The 13,727-nt window shown below is 45.0% G+C and overlaps 1 protein-coding gene across 1 annotated transcript in view; it reads right to left on the bottom strand.

The window, feature by feature from the left end:
• Positions 1-1,237: 1,237 nt before the first annotated feature.
• The window catches only part of efnb3b (ephrin-B3b), a 108,005-nt gene continuing 95,515 nt past the window's right edge, over positions 1,238-13,727 (bottom strand). Inside the window, exons 3-5 of the mRNA XM_017428061.3 lie at positions 8,926-9,018; positions 5,725-5,787; positions 1,238-2,100 (exon numbers count right to left, since the gene is read on the bottom strand). Of these exons, the coding sequence (XP_017283550.1) occupies positions 1,676-2,100; positions 5,725-5,787; positions 8,926-9,018 (581 nt within the window). The 3' untranslated portion in view covers positions 1,238-1,675. The remainder of the gene's footprint in view (positions 2,101-5,724; positions 5,788-8,925; positions 9,019-13,727) is intronic.

The raw sequence follows: 13,727 nt of genomic DNA, 5'->3' as shown, positions 1-13,727 counted from the left end.
GGGACAAATCGTCTCATGTTAAAGAAGTCACAGTGGATGTGTGTGTTTGTAAGAGTGTGTGTGTGACGAGGTGCCATCCTTTCCGACGACTCGGAATCCGTTTTCGGCTGTCAGTCCAGCGCCTCGGCGGTTCCTCCTCTTCATGCTCCCTCTCTCTCCTTCCCTCGCTCTCGCTCTCCATCCTCCGGATCCTTCATCTTCCTGCTTTGCTTCTTCTTCCCCTTGTCTCCCTCCTTCTCGTTTTTTTTAATTTTTTTTTTTTTATAAAGTTCTGCATTCAGACGCAGCTTCTTCCTCCTCCTCCTCCTCCTCCTCCTCCCGAGACGGCGCTTTCTTTTCCTTTTGTTCTTAGTTTTGTTTTATTTCTTCCATTTCGTCCTCTCTCTCTCTCTCTCCTCACCCCCTCCCCCTTTCCCCCCCACAACACTGTCGCCACCTCACCCCTCCTCCCCCCACCAGCTTCTTTTCTGCATTTTAAAGAAAAAAAGAAGAAGAAGAAAAGAAAAGCAAGGAAAACTTTCTACCTCAACACATCCACAGACGAGGTCTAGACCTCAGAACTACAGCATAGTACGATGAGCTATAAAAATATACACAGAGAAGGCTGGGGGGGATGGTGGTGGGGGGGGGCAGCTTCTGTTCATCGGAGAAATGAGACGAGGGATTAAATTAATGTACAAATAAGGTCATTTTGAAAAGAAAAAGGTAAAAATAACTAGGAACAGAAGTGTTCTTTTAACAGAATCGGTAAAAATAATAATAAAAAAAAATCTAGAAATTATTTACTGGATATTCATATATATAATCTATAAGTGTTGATAGCCATAAAAAAATCTCACTTTTTTTGATATTCGCTCACTATTTTGTGTTTTGGTATTTAAGACAAGTCTAAAGAACGCACACACACACACACACTTGCTGAAGCTCACTAACTGCACACACACGTCTAACGTGGAGCAGCAGCAGCGCCATAATTATTATCCAACTCACACACATTCACACACACACACACACACACACACATATTATTAAAATATACAAGATTCTGAGCGTCACCGATTGGTCAGACGTCGTCGATCAGGCCTGAGCGCCGCTCGGCTGAGTCCGAGGCCCGCCCCCCCCCTTCGTTTTCTCAACCGAAACAAACACAAACTAGGAGCCTATCGTTGAGTTAGTAGCAAGGGGGCTCGTCTCTGATTGGCTGATAAAGATCTGAGGGGGGTGGGGAGGTGGTACAAGGCAGGTGCGGCCTCTGCCAATCAGAGGTGGGTCCAGTCTTTTTTCATCTTTTCATAGCTTTTTTTTTTTTTCCACACATCCCGGCGCCAGGTCTACAAAAAGAGTGCGTGTTGCGCGTACACTGGCGTTAAAAGGTGGCGGGGTGGTGGGGGGGTAGGGGGGGTGGCGCTCGGGTGAGGCTCTGAGTTAACAAGATGGGGAGCCCCTTGCCCAATCATGAGGGCCTTGTTAAAAGGGTTATGTTAGCCCAGTTGTGTGAAACGAGGTGTGTGTGTGTGTGTGTGTGGGGGGGGGTGTTCAGCTAGAAACACAACTGTGGCCGGGAGGGGAGTCCAGGGGGACAATACTACTGAGGCAATCAAGCTTTGCTGTGGCTTCATTGGGAGAAGGGGGGGGTCAGTTGGTGGAGGGAGGCGGGGGCATCCAGTCGGCTGTCTCATACTTTGTAGTAAATGTTGGCCGGGCTTTGAGGCGGCATCTCCTGGACGATGTAGACGGGGTGCCCGTAGTCCCCGCTGACCTTCTCGTAGTGCGGGCAGTAGGCCGAGTCCGACGTCCGGAGCGGGATGATGATGTCGCTGGGCTCGGAGCCGTTGTTGTTGGAGCTGGTGATGCCGCCGCCGCCGCCCACCCGCTTCGGGCTGGTGAGGGAGGAGAGCGACAGCGGAGGGTGGTGGGTGTCCGAGTGCTTGGCGTGCCGCCGCCGGTAGCACACGATGCAGATGACGGCGGTGACCAGCAGGAGGAAGGCCGAGCCCCCCGCCATGCCGGCGATGAGGGCGATGTTCGACGACTGCAGGGGACCGTTCTCGTTGCCGCCTTCGTTATCGAAAGGTGCTTTGGACTGGGTGGAGTTTCCACCTGCAACAAATCACAGAGCAGCATTAAAGACTAGAAGAAACATATTACTCTCTGGATTTCATGATAGAGCTTTAACTGAAAATGGCCGCCACATCTTGGAAAATGTGTCAGGTAAACCCAGATTTCTTGATTCGGGTTGAATCCAAATGATGTTCATCCAGTAATTACTTTTTTGAATATTTCATTCAAATTAATCCAGTGGTTCAGGAGATATTTTGCTAACATACAGAGCTGACCTCATTTCTTAAGGACAAAGTTTTGAAAACATCAGTTGGGGATGAATCTCAGCTACCGCCACATCAAACTTTACGTCAATATCTGTAAAAGTGACTGAGTTGTAGCCGTTTTTCTGTTTGCTGAGGTAAATTAGCTGTGGCAGTTATCTCGAATCAGGTTGAGTCTAAAAGGTAATCAGCTGTGGAGTAAATAACGCCAACGAGCGAACGAACACGGGCAAAAACACGATCGCTCCGGCAGCGGTGCCGATTATTACTCCAAGCTCCTAAAAGCCGCTCCACATTAATCCCCGCGTAGAAAGCAAAGCAATAACACGGCGAGCTCTCACGGCTCGTGTTTTCACGAGCTTTTGAGAAAACACGCCGCTCCTTATGGCTCCGCGGCGCGGTAACATGAGTGATTGTGATGGTTTAGCCTGATGAGCGGCGGCTGCGTGGATCCAGCCCCGGTGGAATGCGGCAAAGTATGCAGCAAATCTCCCAGAAGCTTATTTGCGGTCTCTTTACTGACGTGATGAAGTGGACGGCAGCGCATATAAAACAGCCGGGGAACGTCCGCGGTGATGGAGAGCGCGCTGAACACTGTATGCTTTTGTGGAAAGCCTGGCCGAGCCACAGTGTACATCACAGTAAGAAACTGTGTTTCCCTAACTGTAAAAACGGTATTTACTCAGTAATACAGCCGGCCCACATGAAGGGAAACTCCCGGGACCACACACTCAGGCCTACCACTGAACCTTCCCGCCTGCCCGGCTCCTTTTATTGCCCGAAGGTGAAGGCTGTTGGATGTTTTTGCCCGTGACTGTGTGACTGAACAGAGCCTAATGAAACTTGACGTCTACAACTGATTACCAGCTAATCAACCACAGGCAACACCAAAAACGCCCATAACTCAAGTCAAATTTAAAGACATTCCGCTAGGAATTGGTGCGGTGGTAGCTGAGACTAAATCTCCAATTTATGATCTGAGAACTAAGTCATGGAGCGAGATCGGCAATTAAAACTTTGGCATTCATTTTTGGAGCCTAGACTGCTATAGAGCAAAATATCTCTTGAACCAATGGATGGATTTTAATGAAACTTTCTGGAAATAATCATTGTATATAACTTTACAATGGATTAACTTTTGAAGTCAAACAGATTTAAGATGGCAGCCGCAGCTGAAGGATCTTAAAAACAGAAAAATGGCTTAAATATAATCAGTTTTGCAGATACTGAGCTACTACTGAGATTCAGGGTGATATGCATTCCTTCAAAGAATGCCAGGTCTCGGTTTTTATCTTTCTGTCTGTTTTGTTGCCTCTGCAGGAGGTCGGGTCAGAACTCAGCAGGTGAGTAATGGTCTGAGGGGGGGGTCGGGGGCGGGGGGGTGTTTGTGAGCGAGCGTCCGGACGGGCTGAGCGTGTAAACTGGAGTTGTGGACTGGTTAACACTGAGATGGAGTCGCCGGATTGGTCCATCATTATTCTGAGCACACATCTCTTTCTGTCTCAGTGCTGCGTCTCCTCTGTGCCCCCCCCCAGCACCCCCTCCTCGCTCCGTGGTCCTCTCCATCTTTGGGTTATTGTAGCCGTAATGACCCACCTTGCTCAGAGCTCAGCGCCTAGCAACAAAGACACACTAAGATGTCGACGTACACAACCACACGAGCAGACACAAGCGCACCTCACCCCCTCGCCGCTCGGCCCCCCGTCGAGCCGGACCGACTGGGAGCGAAACCCGAATGCTGGACGTCGATTACACCCCCCCCTCCCCTTTTTCTTCCTCCATCCATTAACCCAACATCCCTCACTCTCTGTCTCCATTCTGAGCGCAGACTCTCTTTATTAAATCCTCTTCCTCTCCCACCCTCCCCCCGTCTTCCTGTTTTTATCACCCCAGTTTAGACGCTGACGCTTTATCCCCCCCCCCCTTTTGCTTCTATTAACTGTTTTATATCAATAATGAATTCACCTCGGAGACGAACATGCAACAGGCTTGAAATAAAAGCTCCTCATCCAGCTGCCCCGTGCCGGCTGCTTAATTCTCATTTTTACACAATAGTAACAAGTTTAACACAACTGTTAAAAGGTATTTTTGAATCAATTTGTTATTGCTGAAATGTGTGTCTATCTGTTAGCAAAATATCTCCTAAAACTCCAGACAGATTTTATTGAAACTCCCAGAAAGCAACCATGTAGAAACAATTAACTTTGGGAGTCGACCTAATTGGCTATAGTTCAGTCAGATTTACAGCTATTAAGCTAAAATTTGGTGTAGTGGTAGCTCGGAGTCAACCTCAACACATTATCTGAGCGGAACATCTTGCGATATTGGTTGTGACCTTAATTTCAAAATTTGACCAAATCGGCTGCAACACTATCATTTCTCATCATACAGGAGGAGTTTGGTTTAAACCTCGGGAGAAACGCATTCCCTCAAGGAACGCTGGACTTTTAAACTATTTATTTGGATTTGTGTGCATCTTAAGTTGGGATTAAATGAACTGAAACACAACGAGAAACTGCGGACGATCTGATCCGATTTGAAACGGCGGTGAAATCGTCGAGCCATTCGGGGGTCGGCGTGCGGTTCAGTGTGTCTGAACGTGTGCTTGTGTGAAACCCAAAGAAGGTGTGATATCTGCTGTTGAAATCACTCACAAATACATACTATTGTTGCTTACTTCACACTTAAAAGTCGTCACGTATACCATTTACGGACGAGTGAACGGAGAAGGTGCGAACGCATCAATTCACACGTTTTCTGCGGCGCACAAATTCAACGTCGGGAGGGAAAAAAAAAGAAAAAAGTTTAAAAAAAAAAAGGAATGAATGCAGCTGAGTGTGAATCATGTTCTTTCCCCTTCACTGGATGACACCGAGCATGAATCCAGCTTCGCCTCATTTTCATCTTGTTGTTTTCCTCTTTGCTTTTCAATTATTCTTTTCTTTCTGCCCCCTTCTGTCTCCCACTTCAGCTCTCTGCTCTGTCGCTCCGCTCTCCTCCCTCATCTTTTCACATTTGCCTTCTTTCTCCGTCTTATACAGAATCCAAACTAATGACAATAATAAGTCTCTGAAATGTCGCGGCCCCCTCGCTCCCTTCTTCCTCCTCCTGCTCCTTTCTTCCCTCCTCTCTTCTTCTCCCAAGGTAGCTATTAGCCGTCCATTCCCCCGCCTGCAGCACTTAGCTCGGAGGAGGAGAGGGATGGAGAGCGGGGAGAAATATGGAATTAAACAGAGATCCGCAGATGTCACCGCTGCACATTCACCATCTGTCGCCTCCTCCCTCCCCTCTCCCTGCCGCTTGATTTTTTTTCCTTATATCTACCGGTCTTTGCTTATTCCCTGCATCCATTTAGAGGATGGATCTGCTGGGGATTATCTCTGTTTGGGTTCCTGCTTACCTGGGCTTCTGCTGGTGGTGCGTCCCGCTGACGGGTCCTTCTTTGGAGCCAGTCCGTACGGGTCTTGGGAGGGAAAGAAAATAAGGAAACAAAATAAGTGCACGAACTATTTTTCGACTGGAACCATCCGGTGACATTAACAAAGACAGATCCAGCCAGGAAAAGTAATAAACACTGAAGAGGTTTAATAAACGCCTCCCTCTCCTCACATACTGACGGGCCTTCGCCGCGTTGAGCTCTTCTCCATTTGTTTCGATGGGAAACCAAAGAGAGACCACTTGTTTTTTTTGGACTGAGGGACTTTTCACGAGGCCATAACGGCTCGTAATCTGTAGTCACTAAATCAGGCCATCTGGCCAGCATGCCCTGTGAGACGGTGATGGCATTAAAGCGCGTTGTACATGTCACACGAACACACACGACTGCAGGGTTTGCACAATTAGTTGGTTCAGAAAATGCTCCTTTTTGTTGGCTAATTGCAAGAACTGTAATATGTTGCACTGTGGAGCTTCAGAGTTCATTCAAGGTTTTCAGGACAACAAAGGGGATTGCTTAATGCAGCAACTAGGGAGAGGAAACTGGAGGAACAGCTTCTTTTTTTCTGCAAAAATGCAGCGTGAGAGCTGAATGACGCCTGAAAGCTACTGACAAAGCTGGAACTGAGTTGTTCAAATTAAAGTAAGCAGAGTACTAGTAATAGAGTACTAGATAATAAATAAAGTTAAACATTTTGAAAAATATAAAAGCTACAAAAAAAGTACCAAAGCGGAAGTAGTCAGATTGCAAAAGAGTCGGCGCCCAAACAGGAAGAGTCACGGTTTCACCAGAATATGACTGAGTGAGAACTTTTAATGGGATAAAAACACTGAAGAACTGATGGGAGCTGAAGATCAGGGCAGGAAACAAGACAGGAAGCAAACTGCCATGAGAAATACTGTGCAAAAGTCTTAAGTCACTTATTTCTTTATTTTTTGCTTCTAGTGACTTTTCTAGTCTTTGTATTATGTACACATTTAGGGATTTTAACAAGAGGAACAACAAAAATACAGGGATTCAGGCTTTAAACTGTACTGTATCTACAGGAGATGAATAACTTTTTATCCATTTCAGCATTTTAAAAATGCTTTGTTGTTGTTTAAGCCACTTAACTCTGACTTTTGAACCATCCCGGCATAAAAAGGCTCCTAAACTCAAGTGATGAACCAGTGATGCGCCGACACGAAACGCATTTTAACACGTTTTAGTTTTGATCTCTTGACACTTTATCAGCAAAAGCACAATTTAGCCTCATTTTAGGAGTTGAATCAATGAAAAACACAAAAGATAATGTTTGACACATAAAACAGCAATAGGGTGAGCCCCTATAAGCTAGTAGCTGAAAACCTGATATACATTAAATCAGGGGTGGCCAATCCTGGTCCTCGAGGGCCACTATCCTGCATGTTTTCCTTGTTCCTCTGCTCCAACACACCTGATTCAGAGGTTAAATCACCTCTTCATGTTCTGCAGAAGCCTGTTAATGATGCATTGATTCAAATCAGGTGTGTCGGAGCAGAGAAACAAGTAAAACATGCAGGATGGTGGCCCTCCAGGACCAGGATTGGCCACCCCTGCATTAGATGATCCGATGAAGGATGATGCATCTCAGACGTATTATGTCACGACTTTACACACTGCGCAATATGTTCTCACATTCAGGTACAAGGACTGAAAGTTAGTAGAAATCCACCCGATTTAAAAAAAAAAAACTTGAAATAAGCTCTAAAAACTACTGATCAAGACCACTTTAAGAGATTACACGAAAGCCCGGCACCTTCGTGACGAACTGGGGTGGTTTAAAACTTTTGCACAAATGTGTGTGAGGGTGTGTGTGCACAGCCTTTATGTGCTGACATTTAGAAAAGTGGTAAGCAGCTCCCGTTTGACGGTAAACCAAACAAAAATTTGGTTTCAGGGAGGGGGGGGGGTGGCTGGATCAATGTGGTCAGCCTGGGCACATTGGGGAGGGGGGTCTATGACTATGTGGAGGGTGGAGGATCCAGGAAGATGGATAAAGAATAAAATGAGAGTGGACAGGTCGATGGATGTGTGTGTTCCTCAAAGTCGAGCCGAGCCGAGCGCCGCGTCGCATCAGAGATCACCGTGAGGCGGCGTTCGGCTTATTTAGACGACAAACACAGACGTGACCTTTCAGCCACACGGCAGATAAGACGGAGAGGCACAGGAAAGGAGTGACAAAGAAGGAGGAGACGCGAAACAGAGGGGAAAATACAAGAATCCGAGAGGTGACGGAGTGATTCTCTTAGAAGAAGAGATGGTAGCGGAAAAGTGAGGGACGGAGGGAGGAATAAATGGAAGGAAGGGCGCTTCTCCATCGCCCGTGTGGTGAAAACGAGAGGAAATAAAGAGTGTGTGAGTGTGTGGTGGTGTTTCTATTGAGCCAAGCTGACTGTGCTGATGCTACAGGCTGATAGAGCCGTAACAGCGCCACTCACTGAAGAGAACCTCCAACACACTGGGCCTGATAACACAGCACAGATCAAAGAAGCAGAAATAGGCGCGCGTGTGTGTGTGTGTGTGTGGGCGGTCATGTGAAGGACAGCTGCCTATTATGTGCGGCCACGTGCAGGTCAGTGAAAATGCTTAAATTGGCCTTTTTTTTTTACCTTTCCTCTTGAAAAACCAGCATGCGCGGGTCATTACCGGTGAATATTTTCCAAACAAATTAGAGGTGTGCACGACTACGAGTCATTAAAAACCACTGGCTGCAGGCTTTAACACCAAATGGAGTCATTTTGTTATCATGCTTTCCCTGGCAGGTCTGCGGCGTGGGGGAAATGTTCATAAGGACACCTCTGCATCTTTGCGTGTGTACGTGTGTGTGTGTGTGTGTGTGTCCAGCATGAGTCAGTCGCAGTTAAAAGGCAGAGTGAGGAGGGAGTCAACAGGGCTCATTAGAGCTGACTGATCCCACACTTCTGAGCTGTTCTCGCCACTTAACGAGACCTAATATCCTCGGCGAGAACACACAAGGAAGGCTACACACGTGCGGCACGCGTCGAGAGATGGCTTAAAAGTAGAGCGCCGACAAACGTGAGCCGCTCGGAGGTTTCGATGGGAGCCAACTGATCGCGATAAGTGGTTCGATCATAAGTGGTTCGATCACGAACAAAAAAAAAAAAAAAAGGTGCGAGGACTCACTCTGTCCGACTTTCAGGACCACCTTCATGCCTCTCGTAGCGCACACTCCCCCTCGCATGCTGTCCAGGCTTTGGCGTGTCCCATCTGACGTCGCTGGAGACACAAAAAAACACAAAGTTGCACAATTTAACTAAGAGGTACACCAAAAAAGCATTACAGTTTTTGTTCTTTAAAGGGGAAAATCTGGTAATTTTTGAAGTAATGCTCTGTTTCAGTCACAAAACAGTATGAAGAAAAGGAGTCTCCGTCTTTGCTATGCTAATGGCTAGCCAAACAAGAGCCTGTTTTAGTCGTTTTCAGGCTTATAAAACAGAAAAATCTCACACTGTGTGAAAGAATGCTACATTAGTTAATATTAAACCTCTACATTTTTGCATGACACAAGTTGTGTGTGTGCTGCTGGATGTTTCACTCCAGGGGTCTGAAACCGGTGGCTCTGGGGCCACATGTGGCTCTTTGGTTCCTCTGCAGTGACTTCTTGTAGTTTTTTACCACAGATATAATGGAAAATAATATTTAAAGATGTGGATAAATTTGTTAGTGTCCTTTTGTTGAAGAAGGAAAAACAATGGTCACAAAAATATCTCGAAACTGACAAAAGTAATAAGAAAAAATTTACTGCAAATCAATGAAAATTGGACTTTGGTTCAACTTATTTATTTTAAATACAAACAAATAAACCTGGCCTTGACAAAAGTATGATACTCCCAGAAAAAATAGAAACTAATTTGACCCCAGGGACACGATGAAATAAGGTGTGTCCTGTAATCAGCATCAGGTTCTTCAGTCTTCTAATCAGTCTGTCTGTTTAAAGGGTGACAGGTAGTCACAGGGCTGTTTGGTATCATGGTGTGTACCACACTGAACATGGACCACAGAAAGCTGAGAAGAGAGTTGTTGCAGGAACTAAAAAAAATGTCTACCATCTATAAAACAAAGAGACAAGTAACACGAATGGTAACCAAAGAGACCAGAACAACTTCCAAAGAGATTACAGGTGAACTCCAAGGTCAAGGGTCATCAGTCACTGTTTGAGCCAAAATGGACAAAATGGAAGATGATGAAGAGGACACGATGTTGAAGCAAATCATAAAAATGTGGGACTGGAATTTGCCAAAAATGCATATTGACGAGTCGCAAAGCTTCTGGGAGATTTTCCTTTGGACAGATGAGACAAAACCGGAGCTCCCATCAGCCCAAAAGATGAAACAAAGACAAGAACCCTGAACCGGAGAAACATGGAAGAGGCTCGGTTCTGTTCTGGTCTGTTCTACAGTGAAATCAAGACTATCAAGGCTTCCTGGGGTGAAATGTGTTTGGTCTCAGTCGCAGGTCATGGGTCCTTCAACAGGATAACGACCCAAAACACACAGCTAAAACCACCAAGAATGGCTCAGAACAAACTGACCTATTGTGACGTGTCCTGATCTAAATCCCTGTCGATTATCTGTGGAAGGAGCTGATAAGGCACTAAGTACTGATAACTGTTTGACAGAACATCACTTCAGAAATGACCGGACTGTCCCTTTAAAGCCACACAAACGCTCCCTCTCTGTCTATAGCCGAAGCAAACACTCGAATCTCTTCATATGGTCGGCCCTTACAGAGAGGCGTCGAGTGACGTTTGCAGAGGAAGCAGTTTAAAACTCCAGCAGAAGCTCCGAAATGTCAAACTAGGAGGCAGCAGCACTTTAATAAGTCCTCATTTAGCAGCCTGCTGGAATTCATTAACACCCCCTCCGCGCTGTGTGGACTCACCCGCTCGCAATCAACCGCAATTGCTGCCCGGGTTGAAGGAAGAGCTGAAGAAGGGGGGCGCCGGTCTACAGAAGCAGAGACTGGCTGATAGAAAAAAATAAAAAATAAAGGAGCGTAATCCAATCAAGAGCGTGTATGAAATAAAATGGAGACCCTGAGACGCAAATCACCGTGTGATTTTTAGAGAAAAACCGGACTTGATTTATTAGAATAAAACTCTGATAGATGAGTGAAAGCAGCAAGTGGTAATGCCCCATTACTGTCACTGCTTATGTTTTAATTAAGAGAATTAAAGACAGATTTTTATGAAGAGACTTGATGGGTGTTTTTAGGTCCTGAAAGGCTTTCTGTCAATGGGAAAGAGAAATGCAACGGGGAAGTCAAAATTATCCAGAGAAAGTGTCAATTTAAAATCAGAAACAACTCAAAAATCAAACCGTACTGATAAATAATGTTATTTTTTTTACTATATTTGTTAGCAGCAGAAACTATTCCAGTCCTGGTAGCTGTGATGGCACCACAAGTTAAATAAATGGCTTTTTAAGGGTCAAATCTTAGTTTTTAGGCTCAAAAATGAAAGGGTAAACCATTAAGGGTCAATGTTTTGTTTTGCAGAGGGTCGCATTGGTTTAGTTAATAAGGCATGAAATTAAAAGAGTATAAAAATATTATCTATATCACCAACCACTGGAGAGATTAAAGACTGGATGTACTTTTCCAGCTGAATAATGGCTAATCCGTGCGAGCAAACACGGAAAAGGCTGCAGCTCAGTCAGTTTTACAGATATGGAGCTAAACGTTGGCGTGGTAGTAGCTGAGAGTCATCCCCAACATGCACAGAGAGCGCCAACAGATCTAACGACATCTTGTGATATATTGAAGAGTTGATCTCAAGATGATCTCAGTTTAAAACTCTGGTCTGAAGCACGGCGGGCGATAGGCATGAATTAATACAATCATAGTTTCCTTTATTTGAGGACATTAAGGATCAGATAGAGATTGTCTAAGAGTCCATTTCGACCCTCGACTCGTGAAGTAAGATATATCATGGAAGAATATATTTTCAACACTAACATTTATCCTCCCATAAAGGATATCCGAACATCGTTAAAGACGAGCCGGCTGCAGGTCAGGAGGACAAAGAAACACGAAGAGACGGGAGATTAAGGACGGGAGGAGGGAGAAAGGAAAAAATCAGGCAGACAGAAATACGATGACGGAAGAGTCGTCACAGAGGAGAAAAGTGAGAAATGAGGAGATGAGAGGCACTTATATCGATAATCACACCTCCGGCAGCTGACGCAGCATCGCCGGTGCAGCTGGTCTCAGTCCTCGCTTTGCTTTCAATCAGCAGCTCAAATAACCGAGTTTAAAAGGCAGAAACTCTTCTCTGAAAGTCTGAGTTAAAGGAGAGACTGATGTGAAGCTGGAATTATACTTTCCCTCCCTCCACCACTTTATTTTTTTACGTTTTATATATATATAAATATATATATCCGACTGTCAAAAAGGGAGAAATGGCAAACGGAGGATGGATATGGAAGGAGAGGAAGAAAGGTGTGAAAAAGAGGCAGCTTTACTTCTAACACCTCTCGGTGTGTCTCCATCTTTACAGGAAGAGGAGTGTGAAAACAGGAGGGAGGAGGGAAGCAGGCGGAGGTCAAAGCAAACAGTAACGTGGTGGGAAAGTAAAAAAACCCCAAAAAAAACAAAACAAAACCGAGATATATGATGACAGCTCAGATACATTTCTGTGAAAAAGTTTGCACATCTCACTATTTGTTGTGAGAGGAAAAACCTTACAAATCCTAGTTTTGTTTGTTTTATGACCGTCTGAAACCTGTAAAATCTGTTTTCACTCCGAGGACAGCTTCTTTGATTCTAATTGGGTTCAAATGAATTGAAAACACCAGAGTGTGCGGCTCTTTCATCAGGCCTGTCACTGAAAATGGAACATTTTTCACGTAGCTTCAGCTCAGACGTCATGTTTTTGTTGTAGCAACATGCTCTGAAGATTAATCAGAGATTTTTTTTTTTTTTTGCTTTCTTTCAGCCTCTCTGATTAATCTTTGAAAGATGTTAATTCATAACTTTGACAGCGTTCTGTTTGTAGATGCTTTATTGTCCGGCTTCCTTTCCTTTCCAGCCCGTCTGCTGTGATTTATTTGTTGATGATTACACAATAAACTGAACGTCTTAATCAATTTAAAACAAACAAACGTTTCTGCAGTCAAGGCGGGCAAAATAAAAAGTGCCACATTAAAAAAAACAAAGACACGCATTAAATTGGTCCACAAAATGAAATATTCGTGCAACATTCCTGTGAATGATGTGCAATTTAACCACAAAGTGTCTTAATTATGTCCTAATTTAATTGCAGTTCTTTCTTTATTTTCTTTCTAATTAGTCAGTTTGGTTGCCAAACTCTCCTGAAGTTGTCTCATATTTCTCACACTTTCTTACTCACGGAAACTCTACGGAGAGCGGTTTGAGACGAGCTCCAGACGCCGGAGACAACTTTGACTATTTGTCTTGTGAATTTCTTGAACGTGGTTCAAAATTCCCCACGTGATGAGAGCAAGGCCCCGAGACCTGTGAGAGGGGCTTCAGAGCCCTTGGTGACGTCTCCAGACGTCGTGGTAAGAAGGTGACAACTGTTGGTGCACATATTCGGAAATGGAAGAAACATGAAACGACTTTTAATTGCTCTTGATCTTGTCTCATGGGAGGACGATCATGAGAAACGTGAGGAGGAGCTGAAGATAGTTTGGACCAGGGGTGGAAATTAGCACCCGCCACCGGCCAAATGCGGGTAAATATTTGAAGTGGAGGGTGAATTTGATCAACGCACACGCCACTGTGGCGGGTTGGCAATTTGAACAGAAAAGGTGTTATTTGTCCTCCTGACATATAGGGGGCAGCAATGTGCTCGAGTTGCTGCTAAATGCAAGAAGGATAAAAGTTTAGCAGACGCTCTTTACCAGTTGGTGGCGGAATTGATTCCTTCAGTTGTTTACCAACCACCAATAAAAATCAAGAAGAAG

This window comes from Kryptolebias marmoratus, linkage group LG7, assembly GCF_001649575.2.
Source record: "Kryptolebias marmoratus isolate JLee-2015 linkage group LG7, ASM164957v2, whole genome shotgun sequence".
NCBI classification, from domain to species: Eukaryota; Metazoa; Chordata; class Actinopteri; order Cyprinodontiformes; family Rivulidae; genus Kryptolebias; species Kryptolebias marmoratus.
This window is presented reverse-complemented; position numbering and strand designations above follow the sequence as displayed.